This window comes from Bos indicus, chromosome 13 (genome assembly GCF_029378745.1).
Source record: "Bos indicus isolate NIAB-ARS_2022 breed Sahiwal x Tharparkar chromosome 13, NIAB-ARS_B.indTharparkar_mat_pri_1.0, whole genome shotgun sequence".
Classification (NCBI taxonomy): Eukaryota; Metazoa; Chordata; class Mammalia; order Artiodactyla; family Bovidae; genus Bos; species Bos indicus.
In genome coordinates, this window is record NC_091772.1 from 58,774,285 (window position 1) to 58,796,322 (window position 22,038).

At 53.4% G+C, this 22,038-nt stretch overlaps 1 protein-coding gene across 10 annotated transcripts in view; it reads right to left on the reverse strand.

Moving 5' to 3' along the window:
- The window catches only part of RBM38 (RNA binding motif protein 38), a 79,035-nt gene that overhangs the window by 47,803 nt on the left and 9,194 nt on the right, over nt 1–22,038 (reverse strand). For 3 of the 10 annotated variants that reach the window (XM_019972145.2, XM_019972146.2, XM_070801407.1), the window contains one exon: nt 15,553–17,125. The exons of the other annotated variants lie outside the window; for them this stretch is intronic. In XM_019972145.2, coding sequence (XP_019827704.1) covers nt 16,822–17,125 — 304 coding nt within the window. In that variant the 3' untranslated portion in view covers nt 15,553–16,821. Of the gene's footprint in view, nt 1–15,552; nt 17,126–22,038 lie in introns of those variants that run through there. 10 annotated transcript variants of the gene reach the window in all.

Consider the following 22,038-nt stretch of genomic DNA (forward strand, 5'->3'; position numbering starts at 1 on the left):
ACTGCTGACAGCTGGAGGCGGGAGAAACTACCAGATGGGGGCAGAGAGGGTGGGGTGATGGGCACACCCCTCAGGGACCTGTCTGTTCCCCTTTCTCACAAAGCCAACCACCCGAGGAACAATAGGGCTTCCCCTCCTCTTCGGAGAGAAAGGGCAGGGGAAGACAGCCTGCAGGGCTAGAGGTGGCAGGTGGAAACCTCAATGAGGTGCCAAATGCTATTCTGAGAGGCCAGGCGGAAGCAGGGGCGGAAGTCGTGCCGGGGATGGTCTCCGGCTCGGTTACTGCAAGTGTGTTTGTGCTGGGGGAGGGGTACCCCGGGGAGGGGAGGGAGATGCCAGAGGGTGCTCCCAGTCAGGCCTCATGCTCCCAACCCTCCAAGAAGCTGCTAGTCCAAAGCCAAGCCAGTTTCTGTTTTGCAGGAAGTAGGGGTAGGCTAATGCATTCATCCCCCTCCATTTTCCTATCTACTCTGCCAACCTCAACCGCCTCCCGATCACACTCTCACCCTCCTGACCTGCCGCAGTGCTTCACCCTGGCTGGGTGCATCCAACCTCAGGTTGTTCTCACAGGCTGTGAGTCGCTTGCCTCCTTCCATGACCTTTCTCCAGCGGCTTTTGCTCCACCCTCCTCTCACCTGGGTCCTCCTGGTTCTTCTCCAGTATCTCACCTTGCTTCCTTCATAAAATTGTACCCCATGATTTTTTTTTTAATTATGCTCCTGTCTGGGCAGTAGCCACACCCACCTGTTTTTACTGCTGCAGAGAGAAGGTTGGGCATTTGCAGAAGGAACAAAAGGAGACTCTTTGGGGCCTGTCACTTGGGAGAAAATGAGGCTCATCAAAGAGAGAGCCTGAATCTAACCAAGGTGGGGAATTTCAGAGCAAACAATTAGACTCCCCTTCAAGATAAAGGAGGTTGACTTTGTGATAGGCTGGGCTAAGGTTAGGGCCCAGCAGGAAGGAGACACATTTTCTTTCCTTTGCAGTAACCCAGAGGTTAGGAGCCAAGGGCATTGGATTCTGAGCATGAAACCAACATAGGCTGAGAAATAGAGAAAGTTGGATCCCTATAATAATACTTAAACTGCTGGATCCAGCCATTCCTGAATCCAGAAATTCAGCTGCATGAGTCAATCATGTCCAACTGGTGGCTCAGACGGTAAAGCGTCTGCCTACAATGTGGGATACCCGGGTTCAAGCCCTGGGTCGGGAAGATCTCCCGGAGAAGGGAATGGCAACCCACTCCAGTATTCTTGGACTTCCCTGGTGGCTCAGATGGTAAAGTGTCTGTGTACAATGCGGGAGACCTGGGTTCAATCCCTGGGTCGGGAAGATTCCCTGGAGAAGGAAATAGCAACCCACTACAGTACTCTTGCTTAGAAAATCCCATGGACGGAGGAGCTTGGTGCAGGCTACTGTCCATGGGGTCGCAAAGAGTCAGGCACGACTGAGCGAGTTCAGTTCACTACACTTCACTTCAATCATTCTCCAGAATGTAGGTAAATCAATCAAGATCCTTTCCTTTGCAAATGACAGAAAACCCAAGTCAGATTTCGCGGGTGGGCAGAATAACGCCCCTCCCTCCTAGACAGTGTGTCTGGATCCTGGGAACCTGTGACTATATGAAGTTTGAATATATTTGGTTACACGGCAAAAGGGACTTTGCAGATGTGATTAAGGTTGCTGCTGCTGCTGCTGCTAAGTTGCTTCAGTCGTGTCCGACTCTGTGCGACCCCATAGACGGCAGCTCACCAGGCTCCCCCGTCCCTGGGATTCACCAGGCAAAAACACTGGAGTGAGTTGCCATTTCCTTCTCCAATGCGTGAAAGTGAAAAGTGAAAGTGAAGTCGCTCAGTCATGTCTGACTCTTAGTGACCCATGGACTGTAGCCTACCAGGCTCCTCCGCCCATGGGATTTTCCAGGCGAGAGTACTGGAGTGGGTTTCCATTGCCTTCTCCAGTGATTAAGGTTATGGATCTTCAAAGAGGGAGAGTATCCTAGATTATCCAGGTGGGTTCAGTCTAACATGAGTCTTTAAAAGCAGAGAGCTTTCTCCAGCAGGAGGCAGAGAGGGGCAGCAGAAGAGGAAGTTGAAGAGATTTGAACACCAAAGAGACTTGATCCATGGTTGCACTGTTGCAAAAGGGAGCCACGTGGGAAACAAGAGAAGGAATGTGGGCAGCCTCTAACAAAAAACCCGCCCCCACTGTCTGCCAGCAGGAAATGAGGACCACAGTCCCATAGACACAAGGAACTGAGTTTAGCCAGCTATTTGAATGAGGCTGGAAGAGGATTCTTCCCAGACCCTCCCATAAGGATCAGCTCTGCAGAAACCTTGACTTCGTCATCCTAAGCTGAGGACCTGTCTGGATCATGCTGTATCTGGAGCTCTGAACCACAAAAAGTAGGACATAATGATCTGTTAAGTGTTGTTTTAAGCCAATAAGTTTGTGACGACCTGATAGAAAACTAACCCCCGGTTTAATGAAAAAAAAGAATTGACAGGCTTTCTCACCCTGACTTCAGGAATGACTGGATCCAGCAGTTTAAATACTGTCCTCAAGATTCAATGTCTCTGCTTCCTCCTATGCTGGTTCATGCTACATGGGTCACCCTGGCAGCTCCCACCCCCAGGTTAAATCTACAGGAAAGGAGGCCTGCTTCTCCCAGCTCTCCCATTGTAATTCTCACCATCTCTCATTGCCCATGAGCAGACCATGTGCCCACTCCTGAGTTAGTCTCTAAGGCTAGTGGTATGGTGTTCTTTTTGGCCAGGTCTGGGTCACATACCTACCCTAAGAGGGTCAGGGCTGGGATCTGGAGCCACAGAGACTGAAAGACAGATGTGGGGAAGGGCTGGTTCCCCAAGGGGGAAATCTGGGCATGGGAGGGGGTAAATGACCACAGTGAAGCCCCTGCACAACGGGGCGGCAGGAGGTCAGAGTGCACAGAGAATTTGCTGTTTCACTTTCTGGAGGAAAGTGCACCAGGCACCGTGCAGGGTGGCCTGGGCAGAGGAGCTCCAAGCCGGCCCAGTGAATGTGACTCAGAACCTCCAGATGACTCCTGCCCCGAGGGCGCTGTTTCCAAACTCTCAGGCTAGCCAGCAGGGAAGCCTTGCGTTCCTCAGAAGCATGCTCGACTGGGACACAGAGTAAATAAACTGATATTTATACTCCAGCCCCACAGGGTGGCCACTTGGCTCTGAGGCAAATATGGTCAAAACTGAATTGTGCGGCCCTGGGAGGAGACCGAGGCAGTCCCAGGAGGAGCCCGCGGGAGGCAGCCACATACCACACTCCCACGGGCAATCCCTGCTCCTTCCCCAAAGACTCGGGTCAAGGAGGGAGGGGTCTGGCCCTCGCTCCTGCTCATCCCCTTTCCCCTGCACCCAGACCAGGTGGCCCCTCCTCTCCTAGGACCTGGACCCCTGCTGGCCCTTCCCAGGTCAGATCCTGGCTGGATCTGCAGCCCACAGCCAGGGTACCCATGCCCCCCCATCCATCCTTTCCTAAAGATGGCCTCTGCCTCAGATGGCCTCTCCTTGACTCGGAAGGTCACTTAAATTATTTAGAATTCATATGTCCAGCAAGTATTATAAGCCCCTTCTATGTGCCTGGCACTGGGTGCTGGGGCTGGGTACCATCATGAAGGCTCTGGCCTGCTACTGCCCCTCCCAGCTTATAGTACAGGATGGGAGACAGATATTAAGTGAGCAAACAAAGTGTACTGAGAAGTGCAAACCCTGACAAGTGCTCCTGAGGAGGCAGGCAAGCAGAGTGCAGAGTGAGGGAGGGTGGCAGGAGCTGCCAAGGATGGTCTCTGCATCTGCAGGAACAGCACTCAGGTAGTGCAAACAGCTTGCGCAAAGGCCCTGGGACCACCTGATAACTTCCTCCCCAGCTCCCGCTGATTCTGTAATGATCTTAGTTAATGGTTTCCCTGTGTTTTGTTCATCTCTCCCAGGAAACTGAAAGCCCTAGGACGACCGGGATCTTTCTGCTTTGTTCTGGGCTGTCTCCGCAGGGCCTAGGACCGAGTCTGCACACAGTAGGTGCTAATACATGTTAGCAGAGTTCACTGAATGCAGTAACGATGAGTGGGCTGCGAGCTATGAAGGCGAGTGGACAAGCACATTTAAAAATAGTGAGTGAGGCATCAATTAAAGGTGTTCCCAGGTGGCTCAGTGGTAAAGAATTCGCCTGCCAAGCAAGAGACATGCATTCAATCCCTGGACCAGGAAATGGCAACCCACTCCAGTTATCACTGCAGATGGTGACTGCAGTCATGAAATGAAAAGATGCTTGCTCCCTGGAAGAAAAGCTGTGACAAACCTAGACAAGATATTAAAAGGCAGAGACATCATTTTGCCAACAAAATGTCCATTTAGTCAAAACTATGGTTTTTCCATTTGTTATATACAGATGTGAGAGTTGGACCATAAAGAAGACTGAATGCTGAAGAACTGATGCTTTCAAACTGTGGTGCTGAAGAAGACTCTTGAGAGTTCCTTAAATAGCAAGAAGATGAAACCAGTCAATCCTAAAGGAAATCAACCTTGAATATTCACTGGAAGGACCAATGCTGAAGCTGAAGCCCCAGTACTTTGGCCACATGATGTGAAGAGCCGACCCATTGGGAAAGACTCTGATGCTGGGAAAGACTGAGGGCATAAGGAGAAGGGGATGACAGGGGATGAAATGGTTGAATGGCATCACCGACTCATGGACATGAGTTTGAGCAAACTCTGGGAGATGGTGAAGGACAGGGAAGCCTGGAGTTCTACAGTCCATGGGATCACAAAGAGTCAGACACGACTGAGCACACAAGCTGATAGTCATGGCTATGTCACTGCCTCGTTGCTGAGAAATCTGGAGCAACAGCACAAATATTATCTGGAATTGGAGGGGCTCTCCTTTTGCACTTTTCAGAACTCTGTAACCTTCCAGTGTTTCACTCTGAGGTTGTATTTCTCTCTACTCTTTTTGTTTTTTTTAATCACAGAAGCAATACACCTCTGCAGCATCACATTCAAACAGAAATACGTATAGAGTAAAAAGTCAAATCCGTATTCGCCAGAGAGCACTCCTCAAACTGTGAATTCCATGAATGCCCCTCTCATTGGAGCTCCCCACCCCATGGGTTACACGTGATGCCCCCACGTCCACCACAGACTAAAGTGATGGAGGCCCAGGACCAGACGAGTGTGGGTGAAGGCCTTGGAGAGGTCTGGGTCCCCTCCCCATCTTGGCTAAGCCCAGAGCTTCCCCTCCCCTTGTGACCTGGAGACACAGCCCAGTGCAGGGACTGAGCGCATGGTCGCAGCCTCTACCCGCACGGTTCTAGCCAAGCAGACACCTGGGGAACAAACATCAGGAAGCTTGGGAACCCATCGCATGCGTCACCCAAAACAGAAGTGATGTTCAGCGATAAGTAAGTGTGAGAAGGGCCCAGAGCTCTGCTTTTTCCCATGGTGACTTCCGTGGCTCTTTTGGAATACTCTTTCATCGTCTTTTCTCATTTTTTCAGAGCCACTGCTTTGCTGATTTTGTAAGACCTGCCTGGTGAGGTGAGCCTGGTATGTGGCAGGCCACCCCCTGGCCCCCCAGCCCCTGCAACCACTAAGCTACTATCTCCGTGGATTTGCCTGTTCTGGACATGTCATACGAATGGAATCACGTGAGACGTGGTCTTTCGCGACTGGTTTCTGCCAGCTATCATCCTGTTTTCAAGGTTCACCTGTGCTGTAACATATATCAGAATTTCATGTGTAGAAAACAAACGTGATTACCAAAAGGGGAAAAGGGGGGAGGGATTAACTGGGAGGCTGGGATTTACATATACACACTACTATATATCAAGGAGATAACTAATGAAGACCTACTACGTAGCATGGGGAATGCTACTCAGTACTCTGTAATGAGCTATATGGGAATAGAATCTAAAAAAGAGGGGATATATGTATATGTGTAATTGATTTCTGCTGTACAGCAGAAACTGACATAACATTGTAAATCAACTATACTCCAATAAAAATTTTAAAAAGGAAATTTCATTCCCTTTTATGGAAAATAATATTCTTTGTATAGGATACTATATTTTGTTTATCTGTTTTTCAATGGTGGACAGTGAGTTCATTTCCACTTTGGGGCTATTGTGAATAGGCCTGCTAGAATGTTCATGGACAAGGTTTTGCATGCATGTATGTTTTTTATTTGTCTTGGTATATACCCAGGCGTGCAATTTATGGGTTGTATGGTTGCTGCTGCTGCTGCTGCTTCATCACTAAGTCATGTCCCACTCTTTGCGACCCCATGGATTGTAGCCCGGCCTGCTCCTCTGTCCATGGGATTTTCCAGTTTCCCAGGCAAGAATACTGGAGTGGGTTGCCATTTCCTTCTCCAGGAGATCTTCCTGACCCAGGGATTGAACTCAGGTCTCCTGCTTAGTAGGCAGATTCTTTACCACTGAGCCGCCTGGGAAGCCCCATGGTAACTCTACATTTAATCATTTGAAAACTGCTGGACAATCTTCCGTTCATATTCCCGCCAGCAGGGTGAAAGTGAAAGTCCTTTAGTTGTGTCTGACTCTTTGCGACGCCATGGGCTATACAGTACATGGAATTCTCCAGGCCAAAAATACTGGAGTGGGTGGCCGTTCCCTTCTCCAGGGGATCTTCCCAATCCAGGGATTGTACCCAGGTCTACCTGCATTACAGGCAGATTCTTTACCAGCTAAGCCACAAGAGAAGCCCAGAGAGTTTCATTTCCTCCCACCCCACCAACACGGGTTCTTGCCTGACTTTTCCTTCCAGCCACCATAGGGGCTGTGAAGTGGCATCTCACTCTTTTGCTTTGATTGCATTTAGTGTTATTCTTTTAAACCAGTCTAAACTGTAATAAAAACCCCATGCTATATTCACAGAGGGTCTCAGAGCCACATAAAGGAAGTGGATGGGGGGGCTCCCCTGCTCTCACCAGCTATACTCCAAGGGGATTCACAAAAGATATTTTTTAAACTGAACCATCAAAACCCTAAAAAGGAGACAAATTTGAATTCTTCCTCCAACTACAAGAGGACAGAGTTTTTTGGACCTCTGAAGAAATGAGAGAGGATACACAGGTAAAAATGGACAGGTGAAAACATACAAAACATTAAACAGAACTAAACGTGGTGGTTCTTAGGCCAGGCTTCACTTTAAAATCATCATGATGCTCTTTAAATAATACCCATGCCCAGACCCTTCTCTCAAGAGACCAAGCTTCAGCTGGTCCCGGTGGGGCCCGTGCAGTGCGATTTGGGGAAGTTCCCTGGACCCAGGTTCTGTGGGTGCCACCAGGAACCTGTTCCCTGCAGACTTTTGTGCCTTTGTGGGGGTTATATCTGTCTGGTTAAAGCCAAAGAGCAAGGGGTACTAACAGTATTGGCAGTGGTCCAGCGAAATCCCGAGATCCTCAGAATGGAAGGGGAGAAAATGCTGGGTTTCCCCAGGGACTAACCTGTTTTCCTTGGACTGAGGGCAACAGCACTGACTGTGCTGAAGGGCTGGCACTCCTCAAGCTCCTCCCTCAAACCTGGCCCTCGCTGCTTTTTCCACAGTTATCCCAGGAGGCACAGATGAGGAAACTGAGGATCAAAGAGGGTGAGTGACTCACCCAAGGTCACATGGCTTGTAAGGAAAGAAACTCAAATTCAGACTCATGTCTGTCTAATTCCAAACGTTTGCAGTGGACCCTTGCACTGACTTCACTGGAGTGGCGATGGGGGCTGGCGGTCTATCTAACCTACCATTCATCCTTCCAGCATCCCTCTACCCACCAGTCCTCCCTTCCCTCTCTCTCTCTGTCCATACTTTCTTCCCTTCATTCATCCCTCCCTCCATCCATCCATCCATCCATCAAGGCTTAACTGCATGAACGTCCTCCACTTAGACACTGACATGGATAAAATGGACGTGTATCTGATGTGGCCCCTACCTTTCTCCCCAGCTGACTGCCTCCCATGGCTCCTAGCTGGCAAACTAAAACACCCACCAGAGCTTAGTGAGAAGCACAATCAGGACTGGTGGGGACTGTGGCGAAGGGGAAGAGCGAGTGTTCTATCGTTGCTCTGTAGGACTGTGGGCCAGAGAAGCTTCTGCCTGTGGGTGCTCACCTTCCCACGGTGCTCCATGAACATCTCTCCAAGTCACAAAGGTACCTCTGCCTCATGGCTCTTCGTGGCTGCACCGAATTACACATCACCATTCGTTCCAGTAGAAAAGCCAGCAGCAGGCTGAGGGAGTGACTTTGGCATCAGACCCACTGAGGTTTGGACCCCAGCTCTGCCAGCTTCCTAATTACTTTGAGCCTCAGTTTCTGCATCTGTAAAATGGGGACAATGTACATGCACACTGCATGGGCTTTGTGAGTGACACAGCCAAGCACTCAGCACAGTGCCTGGCAGAAGCTAGGTGCTCAGTAAGTACGGGATTCTCTGTCTGGCCTGCCCCACAAGGAGGAACACGGCAGCCTCACTCACCCCTGCCCCCCATCCCCTGTGACCTTGGAGGCTCCTATTTAAACCTCAGCTCCAGGCTCAGGATTGTGGCCTTTTTTGCAAGTCCCTCCCTCATCCTCCACCCATGGGAGCCAAGCAGACTCTTCACCTGGGCCAGGTGAGCTCATGCAGACCAACCAGGCAGAGGCCGGATCTGCAGCAAACAGGGGCAGGTGTCCTGGATGTGCTGAAGGCTGGTGAGCAGGGATGATGTGAGGCCTTGGGTCAGGCAGGAGCAGGATGCCAGGAGAACACAGCCCAAAGGACCCAGTCAGCTCCAAGGAGGATGCAAGAGGCAGCCTGGACCTGTTCCTACCTAAGATGCTCTGAGGCCACACCCAGGCTCTTGTTCTGGGTGATGGCAACACAAGGAGAGACAGCTGCCCCGAAAGGGAAGAAAAGTCAGAGTGAACAAAGATGGGGGTGGGGTGGGGAAGCAGCTTCGACAAGGAGGTCTAGGAAGGCATCTTTCGGGTGGGGAGCAGGGGAGACATCTGAGCTGAGACTGGTGACTTTTGAACTAAGGCTGAGGGACAGAACACCTGTGGGGAGAGTGGCTTGTGAGAAAGGCATCTGCGAGGTGGTAGGGCCAGTTCAGCCATGGCACAGAACTGAGATTTTATTCCAGGGCAATGGGGAGCCACAGAGGCTCCTATGCCAGGGAACAGCATGTTCTGTGTTACCTTTTTAGAAGATTGAGTGGGTCACCCTAGATAAGAGGTAGGAGGAGGCAAGGACAGCTGGGACCCCACCCAGCTCTGGCTCATCAGAGACACCCAGAAGACCAGTATAAGCAAGCCGACAGGCACTGAAATGACCCCACCCTGGTAGTATTTGGAGTATGTGCACAGAAATGTAGTATCAACCAGACGCCAAACTTCGGTCTCCAATTTTTCTTGCTCAGTTCCAAATTGTACAGAATTGTGTTAAGAAAAAAGTAAAACTTCCCTGTAGTCCTGGTATTATTAACATCTCTGGTGGTTCAAATGGTGAAGAATCTGCCTGCAATTCAAGAGACCCAGGTTCAATCCCTGGGTTGGGAAGATCCCCTGGAAAAAGGAAAGGCTACCCACTCAGGTATTTTTGCCTGGAGAATTCCATGGACAGAGGAGCCTGGCAGGCTACAGTCCATGGGGTCGAAAAGAGTCGACATGACTGAGTGACTATAACACTTACACACTAGTTCCTTCCTCGTTTATTATACACATATGTAAATTATTTGAATAAATTCCCTTTATTTTGGAATTTTCCCCCAACCTTGCTAATGTTATAATTTAGAAATAAAAGACCTTCATTTTTAATTCATGTACAAGTGTCTCCATCATGGGGCCCAGAGAAGCCAGCAGGAGGCACCTTGAACTCTCGAGCTGTCTCTAATGTAGCCAGCTTAGTTGCTGGTGTTCGGGGCTTGGGGCTGGGGGGTGGAGTTGCCCCATCCTTGATCTCCAGGCTGCTGTGTACACAAGGCTTGAGGTGAGCAGACAGTGGAGCAGGGCTGATAAGCACAGCTGGGCACTTATCGGCCCCAGCAGGAGGCCCAGGTGGTATCTGGAGGGCCAGGTACCCACCCCACACCGTGGCCCATGCCCCGTGCAGACATCCAGCCCCAGGGCACGCTGGGCAGCTGCCCTGTGTTTGGACAGCCCCCAATCCCAGGGGGCTCCCAGTTCGGTGTTTACATCTTGGGGACAAGCACAAGTGTGACTCAGCTCTCTAGGCAGGGACGAGCAGGATAGAGGGTGAGGAAGGAGAGAATGGGGCAGGGGTTGGGGAGGCCAGAGCCCAGCCCTTGGGGCAGGGTGGCATGTGTCCTCCAGATTCAGGATTCTCCTATCCAAATCCTGGCAGCCACATCAGTTCTCTAGCCACGGGCAGGCAGCTGACTCTCCCAGCCTTGGTTTTCCTGCCTGTAAGCTGGGCACAGTCAACCACCCGTGGGTTGCCGGAAGGATTCAGGGAGAGAGTAGGTACAGACTATGGAAAGCCATCGGAAGTGTTCACTGATGGTCGGTTGTCATGACCCTGGGGACAGCCTTAAGTTCCAGAGCTGAGGGTAATGAGGGGGAGGGTGTGCCTCATTTGATGGAAACATGGGGTCCTTCATCCACAGGCGGGACCCCTAGAGGCAGTGGGCGGCTTTCACAGGAATTGGGGTGGTTTTCTCACCTCCACCCTCCACTGCTTGCTCAGCTTTCCCACGGGCACGGGGCTGAGGCTTCAGGAGCTGGGTGTCTGCCCCACGGCACTGAGCACTAGTCACCCTCTTTCATTCTAGTGGTGGTCTGGGGAGAGGACTGTGGTGATCACACTGTGTGCAGGTGATCATGACCCAGTTGCTGCCTAGGGAAAGGCAGTGACGAGGAGAGACAGAGCCAGAGGTCCCCAAGTATCTGGTCCTTTGCCCTGCAACATGTTGGCCTAGTGGGGTCTGTCTGCCTGGAGGAGGCTTGTGGGCAGGGTGGTGGGGGAGCCCCGGCCAAGACGTTCCACCTCGAGCTCCCAGGGGCCACAGAGCCAGAGGCCAACACCACAGACAAACCCAAGCCTGGAGCAACCACGTAGCCCCTCTGAGTCTCAGTCTCCTCCTCTGTAAAATGGGACTATTAAGCCATACCTTGTGGGAGGGTTCTGACCAGGAGGAATAGAGCCAGCACACGGGAGAACATCAAATGGTCCGCCCAGGGCAGCACCCCACTCAAGGACCCTAAATGTGAAAGCACCTCGGGCCGCAAGCCCTATATAAGGTTCAGACGCCCCATGACGACTGTTCACCAAACCTGAGCAACACGATGAGGCAGCAACTTCAGCTACCATCTCAGAACTGCCCCTGGGGAGTGACCCTGGGCAAGTTCTGTGCACACTCTGAGCCCCAATTTCTCCATGTGAGAAGTGGGCATGACGATGACAGACCCAGCTGACCTGGCTGGTGTGAAGGTCGAGAGAGGGATTGAGTCAGTAACAATGTGCACAAAGCCCCTGTGAATGGGGTGTTAGTATCCTGGACTCACAGTTAACTGCCAGGAGAGTCTGAGACAGAAACTGCATGATGGACAGTCCCACCTTCCTCCTTAGTAACAAAAGGCTTTCTGTATTCCAGGTAAAAATCCAGCTAAACACCTGTATTACCCACTCGCCCCTCATGGTTGAGTATGGCCACGTGACCAAGTTCTGGTCAGTGAGATGGAAGAGAAACGTGCAATTTCTGTGAAACCTCCTTGGGAACTCCCAGCTTGAGGTATTCCTTTCACTTTCCTCCTCCTTCTTTCTTCTGTCTAGAACTCTGAGGTGATGGCTGGATCTCTGGCAGCCACCTTGTTTCATGTGATGTCTTGAGAAAGTAAACCATGCACTAAAACAGTGCCATTGGAAGTTAGAAGGAGCCTGATTCTGACGACTGGAGCTCTCATTTAAACACTGGACCGTCTGCTTCAGATTTCTTTTATATTAGAAAAACAAAAAAATGAACTTGTAACTTGCTAAGAACCACTGTTACTATTTTTTTTATTGTATATCACTCAGCCTAATTTTAAGTAATGCGGACCCTTTGAGATTGTATATATCCAGAGTCTTGATTGCAAAGGACAGAAAAAAAGAAAATTAAACTGGGGTAAGTGAAAAAGGAAATGTATTAGCCCTTATAATGGGGAAGTCCAGGGTCTAATGCAGGCACAGCTGGATCGAGGGGCCCCATAGATGTCACTAAGACCTTGTTTTGACTCCTCAGCTCTACTTTCCCTAGTGTGGTCTCTTCAAAGGCACACATAGTCCTGCCTCTCCACTCCATGCCTTCGCCCCACCCCACCCCTCCCCCAACCCCAGCAGCTCCAGGCTTATCTGCTCCCAGATTGGCTCCCCAGCAGACAGACAGCTTCCTTCCCTCAAGAGGACCAGTAGGAATCCAGAACTGACTCCCACTGACCCAGACTGGGTCATATGCCTAACGCTGAACCAATCACCGAGGCCCCTCTCACTACACTGCCTGCTGGGGATGCAGCAGAGCAGGGACAGAGCCCTGGTCTCAGGGGGACTGTTGTGGCTCCTTTCTCAGCGAGGCTCAGGGAGGCAGAAACCTGGCTGAGCTCACCCTGCCAGCCTCAGAGGGTACCAGGCCCTGGATCAGGCCCAGGCCCTTCACCTCCATGGCAGAGCACCTCCCACCGCCACGCCTCAGGGGCCCAGGCTGTGGTGACTCCACTTCTGTGTCTCAGTTTCTGCATCTGTGCAAAGGGGCCATCTGAGTGTCCCCTCGTGGGTAACCGACCATCCAGGAAAAGTGCTTGCACACAGCGCCTGAGCCAGGACAGCCCATGGATGTCGGCAGCATTATTTACTGTCCTCATTTATAATCATCGTCGGGGCATCCCACGTGCACAGACCACCACCTGCCGTCCTCAGCTTGCTCCTGCCCTGCACTAAATGCCCTGACTCTGGAAGCTCACTCTCCGCGGTTTACCACTGTCCAGAGCCCTCGGTCCCAGACCCCAGGAGGATGTGTATGAGGCCTCGAGGCCGGTCCCAGAGGCTGCCACCAGCCGATAGCGACAGGAAATGGGCTGGCTGTGAGTGGCCCTCCAGATAACCCTGGCAGCACTCGCCGCCCACCCCCAGCACTTATCAACAGCAGCAAATGTCTTCTTGGAGCTGGGAGCCCCATGGTGACCTTCATGACACCTTGCCAGTGTTTGCAAACTAAGACACAGCCAGAGGGAGAGAGGTAGGGGGCAGGGGCAGGTGTGAGGGAGCATCAGGGGTCCCTGGTGAGACAAGGAAACCCTGCCTGGCAGGATCTCACCTGACTTGACCCTGAGAACCCTGACCCTTCCCTGGGCAGAGGCTGGGGACCTGGACCACAGAAAGGGGGTAAACTCATAAATCTCAGAATCAAAGGGACTGAAACAGACCCAGGGTAATCCCACGGGGACCCCAGGTCAGCACAGGGAAGGTGGCTCCCAGTCTGCCTCAAGCCACCTTCCTGAATCAGGGTGAGTCATCTCGCTTCAAAGCCAAAGGCTGACCACGTGGAGTTGTCGGTGGACCTGGGATCAGACCCAGCCACCCAGCTCTGGGCAGGTGCTACGTTCCCCATGCATCATCTGTCCTGTTCCCTGCAGACACCGTGGCAGTTTTGGCCTCTGGCTGCCCCACCCCTCCCCGGGCCCCAGCTCCTCTCATCTCAGATCTGCCCAGCACACTCCAGCCTGGATGGATGGTTCCAAAACTCCCGCTGGTGTCCTCCACCAGAATCAAGTTCCAAATGCCGGCGGGCCTCAGTTTCCCTGCTGTGCCTGGCACAACACTACATGTGGGGGACATACAGGACACAAAGCAGATGCCCCCCTGGTGTCGGTGTTCCAATGGGGGTGGGACAGGGTCAGGTGAGGTTACACCAGACAGGGGACACAGTCCAGCTGTCTGGACTGAGACTGGGGCCAGAGGAGGCTGCTGGGACAAAGATGCACTGAGAGCTGGAGGAGTCCAGCAGGTGAAAGCTGGAGGATTCGACAGCAAGTGCAAAGGTCCTGTGGCGGGCTCTAGTGTGGGGGCCCTCCCAGACCACAGTGACAGCTTTGGCTTCTTCCTCAAGGATGATGGGGAGCCACAGAGGGTTCTGAGCTGGGGGAGCGGGGAACCCCACTGACGTCAAACAGGGCCCTCTGGCTGCAAGATGCAGCCCATAGACTGCCAGAGGACAGGAGCAGAAGCAGCGAAGGGGCCACTGCAAGGGTCCAGGAGAGAGGAAGGCGATGCTGCACTAGGGCTGGAAACAGAGGAGGGGGCAAGGAGCGGGCAGGCAAGAGACAGGCTTAGCAGGAGTTGCACACGAGGGTGAGGGAGGAGTTCAGAGTGACCAGAGGGAGCCTGGCTCGCCTACTGTGCAGGAGGTGAATGGGGGAGATGGCACAGACGTACAAGCTCTGCAAGGTCCGGGAGGACAAGCAACCTGGTGCCTGGAGAGCGACTGTCCCAAAGTAGGCCAACTCTCAACCTCTGAGCTCTGCTCAGACTGGCTTGCCCACCAGGAGCACCCACCTCATTTCCCCAGATCACCAGGAGGAACCCCTCCGTCCAACTGCCCTTGGTGCCTCCTCCTACCTGTGCAGTCCTCTCCTCCCGTCCCCCAGGGCATCGACCGCACTGTGCCGAGCTCGCCAGGCAGCGGGCGTCTCTGCACTGTCCCCCTCCCCCAACCCAGACTGTGCTCACAGCATGCTCACTGGTCTCTGCTGCCCCCTCAGCCCCGCCACCTCCTACACTCACCTGCCACCCTGCCTCCCCTCATGAACCTCTCCAGCCACCTGGGCCTCTTTGTCCTGGGCCTTGACGCCTGCTGTTCCTCTACCTGGAACCCAGGCCTCCTCCTCCATTACCTGGTAACACATCCTGACCGGTATGTGAAATCTCTGTATTTGCATGTTTCCTGCATCTCCCTCACTGCTTTGCATGCCTGCTGTGTGTCCCTACTAGACTATAACCCCCCCGGGCAGAACTGTATGCTTTGTTTACGACTACTCCCGGTGCTTTGCATGTGACCTGGCATACAACAATTTCTTGAAATGAATGAATGAATGAGGGAGCAATTGAGGGAATGAGCAAATGAACCTCCCTCTCCAGCCTTCACACTCCTTCCAGAAGGCCTCCATGATCTCCCACCACTGACGGAGCTCCAGGTAGGTGGTGGAAGACGTTGGGACTCCCCCAAGATGGGACCCCCTTACTCACACACCCTAGACATCTCTTTTCCACCCTGACTTGTGTCTGGCTGCCAGTGCCCCAAGGGTGGGTGGCCTGGATACCTGCTCCTCAGCTCTCTTAGCAGACGCTGCCCAGGTTCCGCCAGCAGCGCCCAGCTTTCTCTTCCACGGGGATCCAGTGGTGCCGTAAATGACAACACCCTACCCAACCCCCTGACCTCTGCCCCTAGGGCCCTGCTCCCAGCACATCAACAATGCTGAGCCTGGTTGCTGTGGGGGTCAGAGGCGCCCCCTTTGAGGGGAAAAAAACCACAGACCCACTTTTTCTTTAAAGAAAACAAGTTTTATTTTTTATAATCAGAACATTCTAATAAAAATATTATTATAATATTAGCTACCTTAACTTTCTGGGCTTTGACTCTGCACCAGGCGTGCAGCAAAGCCCACATACGTCAGCCCCGAGGCCTCCCGTGTCCCTGAGGTAGGTCTGAATGAGCACCTCAGTGCCCCCAACCTTCCAGCCCGCCCGCCCCTCATCTTTCCCTTGCTCCTCCAGGGCGAGGCCCCATCGTGGTGTGTGTGAACCGCCGCCTCCTCTCCCTGAGCTCTCAAGGCAGGCAGACGTGTCTCAGCTCAAACCCGCAGGTTGTATACAGCAGGCGACACTATGTGGGTGGGGGGTGGGGTGGGGACCACCCTGTGCTCTGAGCCTCTATCCTGCCAGCTGGCCGGGATGTGGTGGTCCAGCCCCTCAGCCAGCACCCACTTCACGGCCTCGGGGAGCGAGCCAAGCTTAAGACAACTCACTGTCAAGATGCCCACCTCTGAGGAGCTCGGGCTGGTAGATACTTATCAGAAGACCACCACCACCATCTCTTCAGGCAGACGAGCCATCGACCAAAGCAAGTCTCAAAGTCAAAAAAACAGGTTTCGGATTCTTGGCGATGGGAGTCTCCATTGAAAAAATAGACTGAAACTCTGAAATCATCTTAGTAGCAAAAGAACAATGATAAGAAAAAGAGCCGCAGTGCTTCGATGGAACGGACCATGGCTGGCTGCCCTAGTCGCCAGTCACCGGAGGCCCTGCCGCACCTGGGAGCCTTGGGTGGGGGGATGCCCCCGGGCCAGCATTTAGATAATGGGAATTTCTGGGGGTGGGAGAGTCCCCTACCTGCGGTTCACAGTCATGCGGATGAAGTGACAACAGTCAATGCACTTCGCAATCCTGGGCTTCCCTGGAGTAATAAGGCTTCTCTGAACAGGACCCAGAGGGCGGTTGGGGTTTACGGAGGGTCCAGAAGACCCTTCCGGGTGCTGGGGGGACCACCTGCGGGCTCCTAGGGTATGGGAGGGTGGGGACGGTGCGTGTGCGACTGATCAGGCTGATCTTCGATTAGCTTTCGGTCATTCAAGTACTCCCTCAAGACGTGACGTCCCAGGTGTAAAGAGCAGTGGTCTCCGGGCCATCCAGGGTGCTGGTGGGGTCCCGCACGGTCCTCCGAGGCCCAGGGGTGGGTGTGCACCCCTGGACCTGGCTGGCGCCCACCCAGCCCACAGTGACGGGGCCGCAGTCGCAGGCGGGGGGCAGCCTCACTGCATCCGGTCAGGCTGCAGCTGTGGAGGCTGGTACTGCAGGAAGGTGGTGCCCGCGGGAGCCGCAGCCGAGAGGGCCTGGGGCACGGCGGCCGGGTAGCTGTAGCCCACGAAGCTGGCGGCTGTGGCGGGCGAGGCGGCGTACGGGTACTGGTCATAGGTGGCCGGTGGGTACTGGGCATAGGCCGGGCTGGCCGGCGTGTACTCGATGTAAGGCGAGGACAGAGGTGGAACCGGGGCGGCTGGGATCACCACGCTGGGCTGGACGATGGCTTGTGGGTAGATGTAGTGGGGGGTCAGCCTGCGGGGCCAAGCAGAGAGGGTCAGGGTCGGGTGACAGCAGGGAAGCACAGCTGGCTCCAGGGTGGAGTGGAGGAGCTGGGACTGCTGGGCGATGCTGTGTCACCCTCCCGTGTCTCCACTTCCTCATGTGTAAAACGGGTGCAGCCTGAGCAATAAGGCTGCTCCCACCGCAGGGCCGTGGCACTGGCCATGCCCACAACCGGCACAGCACTCTCCCCAGCGACCCACAGGGATCCTACTGCCCCTCTTCAAGTCTGCACTCAAAATATCTCCTCAGTGAACCCCTCCAGGAAACCCCCTCAAACCACCCTACACCCCAAACACCATCCATTCCTGACAGGAGCAACAACATGACTTGGGGGCCAGGGGGAGTTTAAAAATGATTAGCAATTTCAGAACCAGCGCATCAAACCCAGCACAGGCCCTTCTGAGCACCAAGTCCCCATGTGATCACCCAGGGCACAGTCCATGAAGCCAGCCCTGTCCCCACCCCCACTTCCCTACTCATCTTCCAGCATCTCGCCACGCCCCCAAGTGACACCTACACAATTTACTTATCTCCCACATCCGTCTCGCCACCAACTAAAACGTCGGCCACCTATGAAATGACAACACAGACCTTGGCCCCCAGCACGGGCTCACTTGCTGAGTGAACGAAGAAAACGATGAAGAGAAGTATAACCAGATGGTGGTACTAAGAGCAAAGGTGATGGCCAAGCCTTAGGGACAGGGCTCAGCAGCCCGGTGGCCACGTCTCACGTAAGACAACTGGTGAACCTTCCCCTAGAGTGGCTCTCATAATTATCTCAGTTTACAACAGAAACACTGGGCTCAGAGGCACCTCGCCCACAGTACCAGCGTGGAGGGAACAGGATGTGGCCCCTGGGCATCAGTCTGAGAGCTGTGACCTGCACCTGGCACTCATCACACCTGGCAGGCTGCCCACTGTGGGTGCTGTGCATGCCGTGCACCCAGCCCTCCACCACAGGGGTGATCCCGCACATCGCCAAAGGGGAAAGTGAGGCTCGGGAAGGCAGTATCGGCAGGTGCCTGCTCTGCCAGCCAGCGCCGAGCCCCACGGCCAGTGTGCAGCAGCGCCCACGGCAGGGGTGGGCACAGAGCCACCAGGGCGGCCATCAGCTCCTCATCCTCCTCTCAGACCTGCTAGAGATATGCAGGACGGGGCCTCTACACCTGTAAGACAGGCCCGGAAACCCTGTCCCGCCGCCCTTCCATTTCAAAGAGAAGCTGCTTGGAAAGCAAAAGGGAAAATGTTCCCTCCTGGGAATCCCGCAGGTGTGGCAGAGCCAGAAACTGGGACAGCTGGGGGACAGCAAAGGGACAGCAAGCAGGGCCCTGGAAGCCAGGTTCCCTCCCCTGCCGGGCCCTCAGCATCCGGGAGCCCTTGCTCCTGAAAAAAGACGGGGCTCAATGGGTCCCGGCCGCCCCCTTGGGAACACAGAAAAAGCAGAGAAACCCCAGTGTCAACAAAGCAGTGCCTGGGGTCCCCCAGACCAACCCACGGGTCAGCGGGACAAAGTCCAATCTCAATCTCAAGCCACTCTCCCTCTCCACATTGCTGGGAGAGAAAACCAGGCCACAGAACAGACGTGCTGTTTATGCAAAACTGTTACATTTATACTGAACGGTGATAATGTTCACTAAAAAAATCAAATGTGTGTTTAAACCAGTGCTAAGGATGGGTGAGGTGGAATCGTATAAAACTCCATTTTTACGGGTCCAAGAAGTTGACTGACAGCAACTTTATGTGGCCCGATGTTTTGAATGCAAAGAAAAGGCTGGGAAGGGGGCTGTGGAGGGGGTAGGGGGGCGAGCAGTTGGTGCATGGGGGTCTGAGTATCTCTGTGAGGCAAACGGACTCAAGGGCACAGTTAAGAGATGATAAGCACTATTCGCACCAGCCACAAAGGAGAAGCAACCCAAGCTCCCGTCCAAGGATGAATGGGTTTCCAGACTGCGGTGTATGCATGCCAAGGAATGTTATTCTGCCATAAAAAGGAGTAACACGCTGATACACACCACCACTGCGCGGATGACCATTGAGGACACGATGCTGGGGAAAGCAGCCAGAAGTGAAAGGCTCTGGACTGCACAATTCCACTCATGGAAACCTCCACAAAAGCGAGTCCAGAGAGAAAGTGGTCATAGGTGCAGGGGCTTCAGGAAGCAGGAGAGGGGAGGGGGTGCTAAGTGGTGTCCTCCTGGGTGACGCAGAAGTTCTGAATCAGATGGTGGTGATGAATACACAACTTTGTGAAAATGCTTAATGCCCTAAAATGGCAGATTTTAGGTTATGTGTACTTTACCACAGGGCTTCCCTCGTGACTCAGCAGTAAAGAACCTGTCTGCCAATGCAGGAGACACAGGAGATGTGGGTTCAATTCCTGGGTCAAGAAGATTCCCCTTGAGGAGAGTATGACAACCCACTGCAGTATTCTTGCCTGAAAAATCCCATGGACAGAGGAGTCTGGTGGGCTCCAGTCCACAAGGCTGCAGAGTTGGACAGGACTGAGTGACTAAGCACTGCCTCACACCTTACCACAATAAAAGCACACACACGTAAGAAGCAATCCTGAGCCAGGGGTGAACCCAGTGAGGGCAGACTTGAGGTGAGGATAGGTACCACAGCCTCGTGGACACAGCAACAAACCCTGCCCTAGGGGTAGGAGCCTGGGCACACCTGGCCAGTCCCAGAGCAGCCCCAGTTGCCCCGGGCCAGGAAGTTCTCACAGTGGATCCCCTCATCCCTGCTATTTGCCCTCCTAGGTGGCAGCACTCCTATGGTTGCCATGGCGACCCACTCCTGCTTGTCAGGAGGTCAGACAGCTTCCTGTAGGAACCTGCACACCGGCCCTAGGCCAAGCCCTCTCTCCCTTATTAGGGGTTTCTGCCGTCCACTCCCTCCTGCTTCTCTGGTGGGAACAAGAGCCCTGAACGGAGTTGGGCCTGGGTTCGAATTCCACCTCCGCCTCCCCAGGCTTCTCTCCTGTCTGTGGGTGTGCTCTGGGCAAGGACACAGTAGCGAGAAGACTACACAGCCCCTGGCCTCTCAGAGCTCGCAATCCAGGAGGAGGAGAGACAAACACATATGCCAACCCACGAACCAGAGTCAGGAGTGGTCAGGGGAGGCTTCTTGGAGGAGGGGGCAGCTGCTCGGAGCCTGAGCTCCTGGTCCATCTCCCCCACTGGACCTCACATGAGTGGGTGGAGGCTCTACCGGCACCTTGCCCAGGCCCATGGATGGGGAAGGGGCTGGGCATTCGGTGCTGACAATAAGACAGAAGAGGGGCCACACCAACAGTTCCATTTCTTGATATCTAGTCTGCCTACAGGAAATTACCTAAGTATTTACACAGAAGTATATGAGGACTTGAGAATCCATAGAAAACACGTCCCTTATTTAAAAGGATATGTGATATGAAGCATATGAGTTGCCTTTTGGGTCTCAGCTTAATAACTTAACAATTTGATAATTTAATAAATTTGTAACAATGGAAACAGTGCCATCTATTTCACAAGATTGTGACAATTTTAAAAGCTATCATATATTTAAAAAACCAGGCAGGAAAAAAATAAAGCAGGACAGGAACTAATACCTGATCAATATTCTGCGTCTATTTCTTGGGTATCCACTATGTGACAGACACTTTGTTTTCACCCTCATGGAGCACTTTTATTTTCAGTCTAATTATAAACAACAACAAAAAAGGAGGAGCCTCAGCTGTCCAGACCCCTCCCTAAAGAGAAGCCAGTGGAAATTCGACAGAGCGGGTCTTGGTGCAGTGCTCCAGAAACCCCAGCACATTCCTGAGGGTGAGGTTCTGGAAGTTTTGAGCGCAGAACTTCTGGGCTCAAACACAGAACACACAGGCAAGGACACCCCTGTTTCAGAGAGCAGACAGCCAAGTCTGATGGGGTCTGGGAACCTGCACTGGACAGGTCCCCGGGGATGCAGGTACACACCGCACTGCAGAAGCACCACCCAGACCAGGCACAAGCTGTCCGTGCAGGAGATGACAGGGCGCAGAAATGACAGGATTCTGGCCATGCCTGCCGCAAGGGTGCCAGCCAGGAAAGCCAGCATGTGCACCAGGTTCCCGACAGTCCGCACCGTGGGGACCACGGAGCTGCCCTGCTGGGGATGCTCAGACATGGTGGGTGAGTAAGCTTCAGGTTGGGAGGAAGGGGGGTTCCCATTTCCTGGCCTGCAGGGACATTCTGAGTCTGCATCTGTTCATCTGTGTCCCTCAAGCACCCTGTCCCACTCTCCACTCTGTGAAAAGCCAAAGATAACATATGAAGCATTTCACAGCCAGAAAATAGGTGCTGATGTTGCCCCATTTCTCAGGAAAACTTAGGCTCCAAGAGGCCAAAGGACTGGCAGTCACACAGCCAGGAGACAAGAGCAGGGCTCTGCTGCTGCACAAGCCCTGCAGAGTCAAGGGGGAGGAAGCTATGGAGCTCCCCCCAACAGGGGGCTGGGCCCTTCAGATCTGCATTCAAGTTACAGAGCTTCCACGAGCCTGTTTTCCCATCTTTAAAACGGGTCTGGCAGAAGCTGACCTCAGGGCTTGAGAGCAGAGATCCTCTACCAGACCAGCATTTCTCAGCCACAGTGACTTCAACCCCAGGGGCCACTCAGCATGAATGTGACATTTCTGGTTGTCACCTGATGGGTACGGAGTGCCACAGGTGGAGGCTGGGGACACTGCTAACATTCCACAGCACACAGGACAGTCCCCCTACAAAGAATTCGCCAGCATCATGCTGGGGTCAAGACCTGATGTAAACTACAAGGCAAAAGGTTGATACAAGGAGTTCTAACCACTGTCCCAACCAGAAACCCACACAGGGGGCTGGGGAGGAGGCCAGGTGGGAACCAAGGAGCCG